The following is a 16,803-nucleotide window of genomic DNA, read 5'->3' as shown; positions in this document are numbered from 1 at the left end:
ACACTAGGGACATAACAAGAGACAGTCTGTAGCGGCTGGGTGGCGCAGTGGACATTGCGCTCGTCACCAACGCAAGAGACACCGGGTTCGAATCCGGCTGTCGACGTTGCCTCCGGCTTGGGCCGGCCGTCATACTGGCTCAATTGGCAGAGTCAGCGGGTGGAAGTTGATGGGTGGTAATCTGGACGTTGTGGACAGCGACTCCTACAGGTCGGTTGGGGGATGGCTGCACAGCAGAGACAGGAAAGAGCGGGGGTAGTGTGAGCCTCCCACACGTTACACCTCGCCAATGAGAGTCCGCGCTGGCAGGTGAAAAGATGCGACAGGCTGCCTCCTCGTGTACCGGAGGGAACACGTGATGCAAGGCTTCTATCCTCCCTACAACCAACCAGTGGGGGGCATATGCGAGCAACATTCAAGACAGGGGAGGGGAGAATTGGAAACACGAAATTGGGATGGGAAGAAAATAAGGAGAAAAAGTAAAAAACAAAAAACAAAACAGAGAGTCTATATAATGCAGTCTATGTGGTGGACACTAGGGACATAAGAACAGAGACAGTCTATATAATGCAGTCTATGTGGTGGACACTAGGGACATAACAGAGACAGTCTATATAATGCAGTCTATGTGGTGGACACTAGGGACATAACAGAGACAGTCTATATAATGCAGTCTATGTGGTGGACACTAGGGACATAAGAACAGAGACAGTCTATATAATGCAGTCTATGTGGTGGACACTAGGGACATAAGAACAGAGACAGTCTATATAATGCAGTCTATGTGGTGGACACTAGGGACATAACAGAGACAGTCTATATAATGCAGTCTATGTGGTGGACACTAGGGACATAAGAACAGAGACAGTCTATATAATGCAGTCTATGTGGTGGACACTAGGGACATAACAGAGACAGTCTATATAATGCAGTCTATGTGGTGGACACTAGGGACATAACAGAGACAGTCTATATAATGCAGTCTATGTGGTGGACACTAGGGACATAACAGAGACAGTCTATATAATGCAGTCTATGTGGTGGACACTAGGGACATAAGAACAGAGACAGTCTATATAATGCAGTCTATGTGGTGGACACTAGGGACATAACAGAGACAGTCTATATAATGCAGTCTATGTGGTGGACACTAGGGACATAACAGAGACAGTCTATATAATGCAGTCTATGTGGTGGACACTAGGGACATAAGAACAGAGACAGTCTAATGCAGTCTATGTGGTGGACACTAGGGACATAAGAACAGAGACAGTCTATATAATGCAGTCTATGTGGTGGACACTAGGGACATAAGAACAGAGACAGTCTATATAATGCAGTCTATGTGGTGGACACTAGGGACATAAGAACAGAGACAGTCTATATAATGCAGTCTATGTGGTGGACACTAGGGACATAAGAACAGAGACAGTCTATATAATGCAGTCTATGTGGTGGACACTAGGGACATAAGAACAGAGACAGTCTATATAATGCAGTCTATGTGGTGGACACTAGGGACATAAGAACAGAGACAGTCTATATAATGCAGTCTATGTGGTGGACACTAGGGACATAAGAACAGAGACAGTCTATATAATGCAGTCTATGTGGTGGACACTAGGGACATAAGAACAGAGACAGTCTATATAATGCAGTCTATGTGGTGGACACTAGGGACTTGACGACAGAGACAGTCTATATCAGGGGTTCCCAAACTTTTCAGGCCGCGACCCCCAAATAACGGTGTCAGAGAGGCGCGACCCCCACTATTATAGGAGGTAAAAAAAGATTTAATTAAAGATAAATTTTTTTATAAATGGAAATGTATGGTTGAAACATGCACACGTTCAAACGCACACACACTAATAAGCATTGGAGGCTTTTAACCAGGGCCGGACTGGGGAAATCATTCAGGCCAGGAAATATACCGGTAGTGCAAAATATAGCCCCAGTCAGGCCACTTTTTAAGCAGGGGGTCTGGGGGTCCCCCACCAGGAAAACTTTTGTTACAAAGACTTCATTTCCTGCATTCTGGTGCAGGATTTTTTTTATTTGTACCCTTTAAATGCCAGTGTTTGTGATGGCATCACAAATTATTGTTAAAAAACAGGCAGCTATGTATGATTAGCAACAACACTGATTGTGATGGATTTTCTGTTTTTTGTAATGTCAGATTGAAAATAATACAATCTTTTATTCAACTTCAGCCCTGATCATAACACCACATATTAATTTTATAATTCTAACCCTTTAAATGCCAGTGTGTGTGATGGCATATATTTGCAATATATCAAATGCAAAGTAGATTTTTCTGGGGGGGATTATTACAGGCTAGCATGTGTCAATGATTAGCAACAACAGTTTTTTGTTGCTCCACCAATCACATGCGGCTCCCTTTGTGTGTGTGAGAGCAAGAGAGAGAGAGAGATAGTTCTCCAACTTGTGTGAGTTGCAGTGATCTCCTGGTTGTTCCCCACCTAGGTTATCTAACTATTGCGCTGCTGCAACTAGAAACACTGGCCTGGCCTGCTTCTAAGTTCAGTGGCCAGCTTTATTTTTATTTTTTGGATTTATTGAATTTTTTTTGGAAATCATCTGGCGAACCCCTGGGCCCTCATTCATCAACGTGTTCTACGCACAGATTTGTGCTTACCCTGTGCATACGATCATTTCTAAGCAAAGAGTGGGATTCATCAATTTCAACTTGAACTTGACTTCGTGCTTATATTTACGCACAGCTCGGACCATGCGTACCTGGCGCCCAGTGGTAGAATATATTATTACAACAAGGAAATGAGCTTCTGTGCATAATAACACTGGATGTTCTGTATGAACCGTAATTCATTATAGTTCATTGTAAAATAGCAACAGTAGTGTAATTATGGTCAAAACCCTATAAATAGCATTTGGAATAATAGATCTTTCTCTCAGAATGAATGCAGCATGGTTTATATAGCGTTATCGGAATATACGGGGTGTAGGCTACTGACTGACTGCGCTCCGCGTAGCTTGATTGATTGATTGATTGAAAAGTTTATTAACAGATTGCAGAATGGGTACAGTACAGTACAGCTCAGTACATACAATTGTTAAGGGGATGCAGACCAGAGAAAGACTTTCGTCTTGTTTACATCAGGGTCCCCCATTTTCAATTCATCATAAATCATAAAGCTCAACTCGTTATTATTTTGCGCACAGACCGCCGAAACACGGGAACGTTTTGATTATATTTAAAAGGCTTTACGTTAAACGAAACAAGTGGAATTTCGAAGCTGTAAGCAGAATACAAGTCATATGAATATAGTGTTCTTCCCCCTTTTTACTGTATAAGAAAGAATAGAAAACGCATTGCAATGACACCAGATAGTGGACAGACTATGTATATGATGGAATTCAAGTTCATGTATTGAAAGGCAGGCTACATCATACATGCAGTGAGATTCATTGTTCTTGTATATGCTCTCGTATTATTGTTTATATAGGCTACCCAATACTGACATCAAAATAGATTGTAGTATGCCTCTAGAAATCATATGCAGCAGGTAGAAAATTGACGGGAGATCCATCGCGATTTGGAATAAAATTGAGGAGAACTTTAATCCCTGGGTATTAATCAAACAACACGGGAAAAGGCAGTCATATTCCAGCGCGGTCTTTATTAGCCGACAACAAAATAGATGCCTCTAAAAATCATATAGCCAATCGAACACAACTAATAAAGGCATTCATATTACAGCACGGTTATAATGACACACAACCAACGCCAAACAGTGGTCAACGAACGGTCTTTATTAGTATTTTGAGCTGTCCAGGCAGAATTGCAGCAATGGTCTTAGGGAGCCGTTGATATCTGACATCACCGTTTACAAGTCCGCCTTTTATTTATCCCATAATACGCGATAGTGTCTTCTTGGTTCGACAGCAGTGAACAATCTTCGTGGAGTTTCTCAGAGTTCCGCTCGGGTCAGTCCATTATTTCACATCCCATGGGGGGTGTTTCCTCATTTTCATGACCATATATTAGGGATGTCCGATATTATCGGCCGACCGATATTATCGGCCGATATCGGCAGTAAAATGTGATATCGGAAAATATCGGTATCGGTAAAAAAAAAAAAAAAAAAAAAAAAAATTTTTTTTTTTTTTTTTTTTTTTCAAAACTTTGTTTATTGAAGTTTTTTCATTGCAATATGAGATCATCACAAGGTCAAATTGTACACATATATGCCAGACGTATTGCACATATCTACATATAAGTAGTCAAAATATAGGTCTGTTGAATGTAGACAATATACATATTGCACAAAGGTACATATAGTTAGTCAAAATATAGGTCTGTTGGATAAACAATATACCTATTGCACAAAACTATGTATAAATAAACAAAATATAGGTCTGTTGAATGTAAATAATATACATGTTGCACATGGCTACGTATAAGTAGTCAAAGTATAGGTCTGTTGAATATATAGACTAAAAAATAGTACACCACAAAATAAATATAGATATTGTTTCGGACATAGTCAATTAAACAGATATGTACACTCAGGACAAGCACTGTACAGCAGGAATAGAGGAATGGAACAAATTTTTTTTTAAATGAGAAGGTAGACATCGGTTACATTTGCACAAGTAGATAGGTCACTCGACTGGACTGTGCTAGGTTAGGAGTGAGCATTATTTATGGGGGGTCGATTGAGCCTTGTTCCCCAACATAGGTAAAGAAACGGCCCCATGTTTTATAAAATCTAGCTGTAGAACCCCTTATGACACACCTTATTTTCTCCATCTTAAGGAAGTGCAAAATATCCCTGAGCCACATAGAGTGAGATGGAGGAGTGGGTGACTTCCAATGCAGTAAAATGAGACGTCTAGCCAGGAGAGTAACAAATGCCACCAGGTCAGCTTTATATCGTGGCAGAGACAGAGTAGTAGGGGAGATAGAGACACCAAAGCAAGCAGTTATGGCTGTCGGGCTGATTGGGATCTCAATACTATTTGAGATAGTTTCAAATATTTCAGACCAAAAGTTATGTAGGGAAGGGCAGGACCAAAACATGTGACTATGTGTAGCAGGGGCACGGTGGCATCTGTCACAGGTGGGATCAATGTTGCCATAGATCTTGGCTAGCCTGACTTTAGTAAAGTGTGAACGGTGAACAATTTTACATTGGATCAGTCCGTGCCTGGCACAAATTGAAGAGGAGTGGACCCGGTGTAGAATATCCTCCCACAGGTTTTCTGTGATGTCCTCACCCAGGTCCTCCTCCCATCTCCTCCTGATCTTTTCTAATGAGGTAGGACGCAGTGAGGAAATCAAGCCATACAGGACAGATATAATACCCTTTGTGACCAGTGTAGGCTTTAGTAAAGTGTCAATAGGAGTGGCTTCTGGGAGTTTGGGGAACTGTGGGTTGATATTACGTACAAAACTGCGGACTTGCAAGTATCTGAAGAAATGTGACCTCGAAAGAGAGAACTTGTCAGACAGTTGTTCAAATGATGCAAAAATATTTTCTATATATAAATCACTGAACGTTCTAATACCAAGAGGGGACCAGGAGAGAAAAGCTCTATCCATCACAGAGGGGGGGAAAACAGGGTTAGCTGTAATTGGAGCTAGTAAAGAAAAAGATTGTAAACCAAAATGTCGTCTGAACTGGTTCCATATCCTGAGTGTTGATTTGACAATGATATTTTTAGAGTAGGGAGAGGTGGGAAAAGGTAGAGGTGCGTGAGCCAGAGCAGCCAGTGAGGCAGGGCTGGAAGAAGAGGATTCCAAAAGCAACCATACAGGGGATGAAGGTGTGTCTTCAAACCTTGCCCAATGTTGTAGTGCTCTAAAGTTGGCTGCCCAATAATAGAATTTAAAATTGGGCAAAGCCATCCCTCCCAGAGGCTTTGGTCTTTGTAGGAGGGCTTTACCGAGCCTAGGGACTCTCCTATTCCAGATGAACTGCGACACCAAACTGTCAATTTTCTGGAAGAATGCTTGTGTGAGAAAGATGGGTAAACATTGAAAAAGGTATGAGAATTTTGGCAGGGAATTCATTTTAACTGAGTTGACTCGTGCCGTTAAGGACAGGGGTAATAGCGACCATCGTTCAAAGTCTTTATGTAGTTTGCTTAACAAAGGGGAGAAGTTAGATTTAAATAAATCCTTAAATTTGTCTGTGAAACGAATGCCAAGATATGTGAAGCCAAGTGGGGAAATTTTAAAGGGTAAAGTATGTAAGGGGTAATTTCGACCTTCAGCATTCAGAGGGAATAGCTCACTTTTATCTAAGTTTAGTTTATATCCTGATATTGCACCGAATGAACTGAAAACATCAAGGGCAGCTGGAATAGAGACAGAGAGATTCGATACATATAAAAGCAAGTCATCCGCATAAAGTGAAGTCTTCTGTTCGATGCCAAACCTATGAATACCAGTTATGTTAGGATTTGATCTGAGAGCAATGGCCAATGGTTCTATTGCGATATTAAATAATAAGGGACTCAAATTGCAGCCTTGCCGAGTAGAGCGAAAGAGAGGGAAATATTCAGAATGTGTGTTGTTGGTTCTGACTGAGGCTATAGGGGAGGTATAAAGCAGTTTCACCCAAGTGATAAATGTTTTACCCAAGCCAAATCTCTCCATGGTGTAGAATAGGTAGCTCCACTCCACCCGGTCAAAAGCCTTCTCGGCATCTAGTGAGATCACAGCTTCTGATATTGAGGAAGAAGAGGGATTATACATGATATTAAGAAGCCGTCTAGTGTTAAAAGAAGAGTACCGTTTTTTTATGAATCCAGTCTGATCTGGGGAAATAATAGAGGGTAGTACCGATTCTAAGCGCATAGATAGTAGTTTGGAAAGAAGCTTTAAATCCACGGATAGCAAACTTATAGGACGGTAGCTCCCACATAGGAGAGGGTCTCTGTTCTTCTTCAAGATTAAGGAAATTGTGGCCTGAGTGAGTGTATGGGGCAATTTAAAACAGCAGAAGGATTCATTGTACATATCAATAAGAAGTGGCGCCAATTTGCCAAAAAACTTCCTATAGAATTCAATTGGGTAACCATCGGGGCCTGGGCATTTACCTGCCTGCATGTTGTGAGCAGCCTCTTCAATCTCCTCTATTGTGATAGGCTCCTCCAGTTTCACCGCTGAGTCGGAGTCAACTTTAGGAATATCAAGAGAGTCAAAAAAGTTGCTAAAGGCAGACGGGTCAGTGGGTTGTTCTGCAGCATAGAGAGATGAGTAGAAGTTTTTAAATTGTTCATTAATTTCTTTGGGATCTGTAGTTCTGCCTGTTGAAGTTTGGATTTGTGGTATTTGATGCGAAGCTGATGCCTGTCTTAATTGATGAGCTAATAGTTTATTCGCCTTATCTCCGTGTTCATAGTAATTGTATCTGGATTTGAATAGTAATTTTTCGGTATGGGTGGTAGTCAGAGTATCGAATTCTGCTTGTAACAATAGGCGTTCCTTATATAAATCAGGTGATGGAGCGATAGAGTAAACGTTGTCAATCTGAGTGATCTGTTTGGTTAAATTATCTAATTTCTTCTTTCTGGCTCTAGTCTCATAAGTGCAGTAAGAAATAATTTCCCCCCTTAAGTATGCCTTCAGTGTCTCCCATAGTAAGGAAGCTGAGATCCCAGGCGTCTTATTGATATCCAAAAAAAAATCTATCTGCTTGGAAATAAAAGTAACAAAATTTTTTTTTTTTTTTTAACCTTTATTTACCCAGGCAAGCAAGTAAGAACCAATTCTTATTTTATTTATTGTCAAAAGTATGCATGTTGGTTTAATTCAACAACAAGAGATATGTAATGTTAATCTTTACTTTTTTAATTATCATATTTTGCACAGATAATGCTTACATTTAGAAAGCCTTTTGAATGCATCCAGTGAAATTATTAGTTACCTGAAATTATTCTGTTTTTTTGGGGGGAAACCCTGCATATATCGGTATCGGTTGATATCGGTATCGGTATCGGTATCGAAATTAAGAGTTGGACAATATCGGAATATCGGTATCGGTAAAAAAGCCAATATCGAGCATCCCTACCATATATGGATAATCATGCACAAGCATTGACGGTAGAACAAAGTGGTATTCATCAACACGGAGGAGCATAGAGCCTGCGTACGCACGTGTGATGAATCCCGACTTCCCTGTGCGTACACTGGTTCTACATTCCGTGCTTACGTGTGGAAATAGAACATGTTCTACGCACACATTGATGAAGGAGGGCCCTGGTCTATATAATGCAGTCAAAGCCATGTTAGTCTTGTTGCTCCTCGTTATCGTGAACCGACTTCTCTTTAGAGAAACTTACGATACACAACATTTCAGATTCAATACGAATTTAGATTTTGAGGTCATACTACAGGGCCTTGGTTCGGCTGAGAAAAATACACATTTTAAGTGTGTGTGTGTGGGTGTGTGTGTGTGTGTGTGCATAGCGTACCCTCCCCTCCCAACCTATACTGATATGATAGGCAAACAGGTGAAAAGGGAGAGACCCACATAAATGGCACAATCATACTCCCTTATTCAATAACAATGCACTCTTAATTGAAAAACGACCTATAAGATTCCCTATATGGGAAGAGCAAGGCATACACTCATTAGGGGATGTTTTTAACAAACAGGGTTTTTGTAGTGATAAAGAAATACGCAAAAAATTGTATCTCACCAAGTCCACATGGCTTTTTTACATACAGTTACAGCTATGTTTGAAGTCTCACGGTGTTCCATTAGACATACCAATTGAACACCACAGATACCACAAATTCTTCTATGAAAGAGAGACATCGAGAGGTTTTGTTTCAGATTGTTATCATCAATTACTAACGTCCTCGTATGAAACCCTCCAACTAGACTCTGTCTGGAGGAGGGATATACCAGACCTGGAAAATGACTTTGATTGGCAAGGAGCCTGGGCAAATGTCCGACTTACATCAAGGAACCCGGATCATCAACAAATCAATCTTAACTATATTCACAGGACATACTTGACTCCTATAAGACTGTGCAGAATGGGTCTTAAACAAGACTCCAAATGCTCCCAATGTACAAATGGGGACGAAGGGACATTTATGCACATGTATTGGGACTGCCCACCAGTTAAGGCATTCTGGAAAGATGTGACCCAACAATTATCAAAACTCGTATCTTGGAATATACCTGTACACCCCTCGGTATTACTATTGAATGATGTTTTTGAGTTTGCAGTAAATCCACAGCTAAAGAGATTGGTTTTATCGGGTATCACAGTAGCTAAAAAGCTGATCGCATCACGCTGGTTTCAACCGGAAAAAATGTGCCGGAAAGTTTGGTTTCTTACATATCTCGATGTGATTTATCAAGAAATATCTACAGCAAGAATTCTGGGTCTCAATGAATCCAAAATGTCAATGTGGTTAGAAGTGGTGGAGAGAATAAAAGCTAGCTTATAATGGTAGTGTCTGGTTAGGTGCGAGGGATAATGGAGGTACTTCCCAGGGTGGGGTCCGGGAGGGGGGGGTTCGAGCTGGAGCATATGTGTGTAGGTTTTTAGATAACAGGTATTAGGGGTATATCTTATATAAGACAATTAACTAAAATGTGATTTCATTGGATGTGCTCTGACAATTAATGCTTGTATATCTTATCGTGTGTTGTCATGTTTGTTTATGTGTTTGTTTAAAAAATAATAAAAAAATAAAATACAAAAAAAAAAAAAGGGAGAGACCTAAGGAAGAGAATGAAAATGGATAGTTTTAAATGTCACTCAAATGTATTGATTCTGTATTGAAGTCATTACCCCCCCTAGTGGACACTATAAGAGGTTAGATGTTCATGTGGTTCTCCATATTTTGTTCTCCACATTAAAAATAAATCACTAGTCTATCAGGCCTCCATGACAAAACTAAACAAAACAAATGAGCTAAATCTATCTAAATCAGTACAACTCAGAAACGGCAATGTGTATTGTGTAACAAAAAATGTAATATGTATTATTCTAGTATTAATGTAAACTCATCATTACGTCACAGAGTGCTGCACCGGTGTTCTGTGGACCTGGGTGAGGAGCTGGAGCTGCCGCTCTCCTGATTAAAGTGACACAGCGTCTTGCTGCACCCGCTAATAAAGCAACAGGAACACCGCGCTGCGCAGGCGAGCCGGGCTGAGAGTAAAATACAAAGAGGTGCATTTGTAAAATAAAAGAGGCGACTGACAGTTACACTAATAAGGTAATAATGGCACACGGTTCCTTCAGCCCAACAATGCAGAAATGCCCCAAGGCAGCGATAAAAAATTAATACTAATTATCATGTGAATGCTGCATTAACTCTTGAGAGAATTATGAATTATAAATCTGCAACATGGTTCCCCTCTCACAGTGGCGTGGCGTGCTTGAGGATGTGATTTTTATTTTTTTTACCAAGGCGTTTTTTTAAGGCTCGTCACAGAATGAAGAAGTGGGCCAGGCTGGACCTATTATAGGCATACCATCACTGCACCGTTCTTTATTGAATTCATTAAAACGTTCGGATATACATTCACTAGTTTAGTGTAGCATTTTATATGATTAGTTTCACTGATATGTGTTTTAAAAGTCAGATAGATTGAAGCTGCCAATAGAAATTCAGTATATTTTAATTAGAACATTTTTATGCCATAAAAATCCCACAAATTACGAGGATGCATTACTGCTTTTATATGAAAAATATTGGGGAGGGAAAAAAATAAACATTAGTGAACAAAAATAATGTATACCGGTAAATAACATAATATCGCAAATGCAAAATGAAAGTGCACTGAAATCTATGACCAGACCTGACGGGCCAATATATCTGATTTTAATAAAAGGCCAACTGTCCTATCTCACCTCTACCTTACAATGTAAACAGAAGGCTTATTCCTGCTGCCACGTGAGAGGAGGGTAAACCTGAAGAGTTTAGAGATTACCATTGCTAATTATCAACAACTTTCTTCAGTTGTAGCGATTGTAAAATCAATTGATAAACATCATTATCCAAGTCTTGTGTTGTAATCCATCACCAAACAATAGCTGCGGTAGCTAAAATAACCCGCTTCGTGAGATGTTCTGTTTCCATAGCATCAGAATAGTAAAGTAGGCCAATATCGACCGTATGTTATATACTGGCAAACGAATACGGTACATTGGTCTAACGCTGCCAAGAGTGTTTGTATTGTTTACGCTTATTTTGGCAGAATTGTCGATTTTGTGGAGCACAGAGGACTCCAAGCACTTAAAGTCTACTCTCTAATGCGTCTGACAAATCATTTAAGAATTTCAAGAGGCCATTTACTCCATTTCAGCAGGTTTATAACGTGGCTGATGTGTGAGCTGTGGCAGCCTGGATATTCCTGTTGCCACAACAGCCTAATCAACACATTTAAACTCGGTCAGATTGAAATAATGAAGTAATGTCACATTCAGTCTCTGCCGTATAATACAGACGGTGTCACACAATCTGTCGTTTTGTTTGTATTGTTGTGGATAATGACAGTGTGTCTTTGAGTCAACTAATAGTCAAAAGTATTTTGTCACTAATTGATTTAGTCTATTTAATTGTTGCCATGTGAATGAACTGAATCATGTAAAACATTATCTCTCTCCATCTAGGGTTATTAGACCAACACATATCTGTCAATACTGTTATGATGCCACAGAAACGTGCACCATTTTTTAATAATAACCTAAACAACATGAAAACAACTGAGCAAGTCTTAGTGGACTCAGACCCTAATGACTATATTGTATGTAAGGAAAACACACAAAAACATAGACAGGTTGAGAATACTGGATTGTAGCATGAATATCTTTACAACTAGGCGTTTTGAAACGTTTTTATGAAAGGTAAAGAGAAATGTGTGCTGATGTTCACCGATATATTTTTTTGCTTGATTTTGAATCTATTAAAATACAATAGATTGCGCGGCAAGAGACTGTTGAGGTGAGGAGTGATGTTGTATATGTTCAATGTTTCCACCATGGCCCTAATATAAAAATTCCACAAATGTTATAAATTTCCCTGATTATGTTGCAGATTTAAAATTAATTGGAGCTATGTTGGACAAATAAAATGTAATTCTACTTCAGTAAGTATTAATTTAATGATTTAAACCAATATTAAACCAAACATACCTATTGTGCTAACCTAACCTAAAGTTAATATAAAAACAAACAAAGAAATGCCACTTTGTTACAGTTGAGTTGACAGAGCTAACTAGCCATAAGCAACACTATAACATTGTTCCGCTCTGTGACCCTGTGTTAAGTTTTAGAGTTTGGTGCAACAGAATTAAATGATAAAGCATGATTTAATCCAGTTTAAAAATGTAATACTTGTTGGTGCAAGCCACCCTTAACACTTTGACTGCCACTCACGGCTTTTCTCGGATTTACAATAGTTACGCTGAAAGCCACTCGCAAGATTTCTCAGATTTTTTTTTTCTTTTTTAGCGATCTGAAATCATATTGCATCACGTGAGCCTACCCTAGCCTACCCAAAGGCCGCCGGCGATCAGATGTGAAAAAAGCGCCCCCTATCGTCTCCCAGATGACATCAGCGATTTTGGAATGGACTCAATGAAAATAGATGGGGGAAAAAAATTATTCCAGTCCACATTTTCCAGTCCACTGATGCAGTCGGGGTTACCAGAGTTCATTCTGGAGACTCTGAGCCGCGGCAAGCATGAGATCTACTGTATACACGTTAGATCTATACACTTATCGATTTTTTCGAATGGTGATTAGGAATTGGAATATACCAGTTGGATACCATCTGATGTCAGGTAAGGAATCTATGTTATCAGTGTTAGGATAATCAGACTCGTTTTGATGAAGATAAAAGCTTTTTTCTGATATGTGCTCCAGCGGTTTCACTGTAAAATCCATGAGGAAATGAAAACAGCTATTATCAGCGCGCGCCTCGAATGTGCGTGCGTGTACGTATAATATTGATCATCTAGCGTTTATTTGAAAACGATTCATAAATAGGCCAACAAATATCAACGTTCTGGAATATTCCAGTAAAAGACGATTATCACAGAATGGCCCAGAATGGGCTGTTTTTTTACCTCAAAACGGGTGCTTTTCAAAATGCTCTCAAACTGAAATGAAGCGATAAAAAACCAATCTGCCTTGACAGCACTGACTGGAAAATGATTCTTTGATAAGCGACGGCCAGATTAGACACATAGCCATAATTTAAAACATAGATTAGGCGATATTAACGTTAACATTAGCGCCGATGGTGGCATTCATGCACTAAGTCGTGCAAGGAGAATTCCACCATGAACTCTTTGCCCGCCAAACCAGAGAAAAGTTGAGTTATCTCGCCATGCGTTGAACGCCAAAACCCGAGATTTCCTTTGATCCCCGTTCTATACGGTCAGCCGGAGCCATCTAGGTGTCTTTGATTCATCTGCCTACGATGGAATTGCAATGACGATTGAATCTCACCAGGTGGCAGTATCGCCTATCTTTTGAATGCTGAACTAAACTGTCTCTGTCCTGCTCCCTTTCTTTCCTGGCTCGCTCTGAGGGGGAGGAGCTCTTTCAGAGCAATCGCTAGGAGATTTCCTCGCCTCAAAACCTATAGTTTCCCGTATACGAGTAAACGAGTAATAGTGATCGCCGATGGGATCATTGGAATTATTCTTTTTGGGTAGCTTCTGGCACATGTGTACATGGTATATACCTTTGATTTGGGAGTATTTGGGGTTTCAGGCGATCAACCAGAACGATTTGGGCTTATTGCATAAAACACGTCATATCTCGTGATCTATGAAAAAAGACTGGATTATTTTGGAAATGGGGCGATGTTTAGTGTGTAGCGTGTAACAAACTACAGTGTGTCGAAATGAACTGATTAGTCAGTAGTGGACTATGAACAATGCCTGTAAAATGAGCCATACTATTGTCTCCATAAGCTACACTTATAATACAGAACACACGATGGGTCTGCAAACATAGCTAAAATGGTCAATAACGCTGACGCAATTTAGTAAAGATGACGAAAGCTGGTTGCAGTCAATGAGTTAAACTTATTTACCAGATTACTATTATTATTACTATTATACTTCCCCAGAGAAATCATAAAGTCCCCTGACCTTCCCTGCCAGGAATACACCTCTCGAAATTCCACGATGTTCCAGAAATTCCATGGCCAATGGGAAATTCCGTGTCTGGTGTATATGACTTACGGGCGCGACGATCTTGCCGGTCTGGCCAACCTGCATGTCGTTGGGGACGTAGCCGGCATCCACAGCAGCTCTGGAAGCACCCACTGCATTCACAGCACAGGAGGGATGTTGTTCAGAAACACTTTATACTTATATACTTATATATTACATATTACTTATATATATACACACGTTTACTTGGGACAACATTTGGGGTCATTGCACTGATATTACCTGTATTCCCTCACCCTGACCCCAACCTTAATACATGCCTAACCATAACCTTAAAGGATAACTTGAGTCATAGCAGCGATGGGGACCAAATCAGTCGGGAAAGGTTTGTGGTGTTAGAGAGCTTTTATTTTAATCTTTTCAGTTATGCCCTGCACATAGATCACCGATTTGCACCACACTTGACATTATGTTTGTCTTACATTATCAAGGACATCTGTGAAGCATATGTCTAGTTGTACCAATAAAATGTGAGAGATAAAGACACACTTATGTCTCTCTGCCATTCTGAGATTGGATAGACCTGCTGCAGACAGAGTATGTTGTTGACATGCATTAGTCAACATGAAAGCAAGGCAGAACAACATAAGGTTAGTTAATAACCTTACCTCCACTCTGCATACAGCAGGTCTATCCATTCTTGGAACGTCAGACTACAGACGTTTAGGAAACTACAGAATGTCTTCTCTTCAAAGTCATCCCTGTTGAAACTGGTAAAAATGATCACTGTAGACCCGATGATAACATTAAGCTATATTCTAAAACCACAACATTTTCATGACACTTTTGTCCAACTCCATTGTCCTTGTAGGGATTACAGAGCAAGACTTCTGGTTGGGGTTAGAAGTGGAATGATATCATGGATAAGAAAAAAATAATTGTTGAGTTATTCTATTTTATTGCACTGCACTATTGCAATATTTTACTCTGTCTATTCTATTTTACTCTTTTATCATTCTGTCTATTCTATTACACACTATTTTACTCTTTTATTACAGGTTTTAAACTGTGTGGGTATCAAACAGGTGGGTCTATTCTATTTGATGAACTATTTTATTGCACTATTTTACTCAGTCTACTAAATTTTGCTCTTTTATTACTGTCTATTTAAAAATCGATCAAACCGTAAACAAAGGGGCCTATTGGGATGTTAGATCCTAATGTGAAGAACTATGTAATTGAATGTTCTATTTTGATGCTTGTTTTATACTTATTTTATGTCTGCACTTTATGCATTGCTCTTGATCTGCCAATTTTATGCTCATTTGTCTTTTTTCGCTATACTGTGAAGCACTTTGAGCTGCAATTCTTCTATGAAAGGTGCTATACAAATAAAGTTTATTATTATTACATTATAATTATTATTCAACTCCTCTCCTAACACTGCCAAAATCTAGTTATTTTGAGGGACGTTCTTTGATGGATGCACTTGTTTCTATCATTGAGTATATAAAAAAGCGATAGGTTAGAAAATACTAGGGATTGGCACAAGTAATGTTTTCCCAGATTGAGTACTTGCATGAATTACTTGAGTAGTGCTCGAGTAATCGTTTATGGAAATACATTTTTAGAACACATCTTAAAGAGTGTGGCAGCAGTGATAATGAGATATTTTGCACAGAGTCACACACACACACACACTACCAATTGTATTATGTATCACTCCGCGAACATAATAATGCACAGAAATATACCCCCGATGCTTAATGCTTATTGTCAGTCAAAACAGTCAGTAACCATTTGTAATATTTACATAATCACCACTCAGTCTTCGGCAGATCTCTCCGCTCATGGAACGGCATGTCTGCATATATTGTCTATGAGCGATACGCAAAGTGGGTGACATGTTGTTTGGAAATGCACAGAGATTTCTGTTTCAGTGGCAAAAAAGGCTCTGTGCTTGGCCCCCTGCTATTTAGTATCATTATGCATTCCCTCTGTCAGATCATCTGCTGTCACGCCCTTAGCTTTCACTGATGTGCTGATGACACCCAACTCTACCTCAAAACAAAACCCTCCACCCACCTCCCTCCCCAGTCTCTCATCATTAGGAAATATGAGAAATAAATAAAACTTACTCAAATCAATAATAATTTGTATTAATTATTCTAATATACTAGCCTATGTGTTTACTTTAAACCACATATCTTTTTATTTATTATTATTATCACTATTATTATAAAGATAATGTCTTGTATGCAGACATTCAGGGCCATTCAAAATGTATTGGCCTACAGTTGATACATAGAATACAATAGAATAGAACTAGGCCTATTCCATGAAATTCCAGAAATTGATCCATGCCAGGATTTCTTGAAGATTTTACATTTAGATGCAACCTGTACAACTATTCCAGTGATATATTTGATCCATGTCAGGATTTCATGAAGATAATTTCTGTTTACATCTCTGTACAACACCAGAGATAAGGTTATTGCTTCACTCATTTGAAACAGAACACAGGAATAAACTTCTCTCACTGTGAATATTTATTTTGGCACAACTGTTGGCCTAGTTAAGTGTTTAATCATTTACATCTATTCACAGCGCTGTGTGGAGACAGAGATGTGGTTAGCCTTAGCAGCTAGTAGCTACT

The 16,803-nt window shown here is 39.4% G+C and overlaps 1 protein-coding gene across 1 annotated transcript in view; it reads right to left on the bottom strand.

Moving 5' to 3' along the window:
* Nucleotides 1–16,803, bottom strand: part of LOC311248942 (electron transfer flavoprotein subunit alpha, mitochondrial-like) — a 92,777-nt gene that overhangs the window by 44,363 nt on the left and 31,611 nt on the right. Inside the window, exon 9 of the mRNA XM_084338187.1 lies at nucleotides 14,217–14,299. Within this exon, the coding sequence (XP_084194313.1) occupies nucleotides 14,217–14,299 (83 nt within the window). The remainder of the gene's footprint in view (nucleotides 1–14,216; nucleotides 14,300–16,803) is intronic.

This window comes from Notolepis coatsorum, assembly GCF_963971535.1.
Source record: "Notolepis coatsorum genome assembly, chromosome: 2".
Lineage (NCBI taxonomy): Eukaryota > Metazoa > Chordata > Actinopteri > Aulopiformes > Paralepididae > Notolepis > Notolepis coatsorum.
This window is presented reverse-complemented; position numbering and strand designations above follow the sequence as displayed.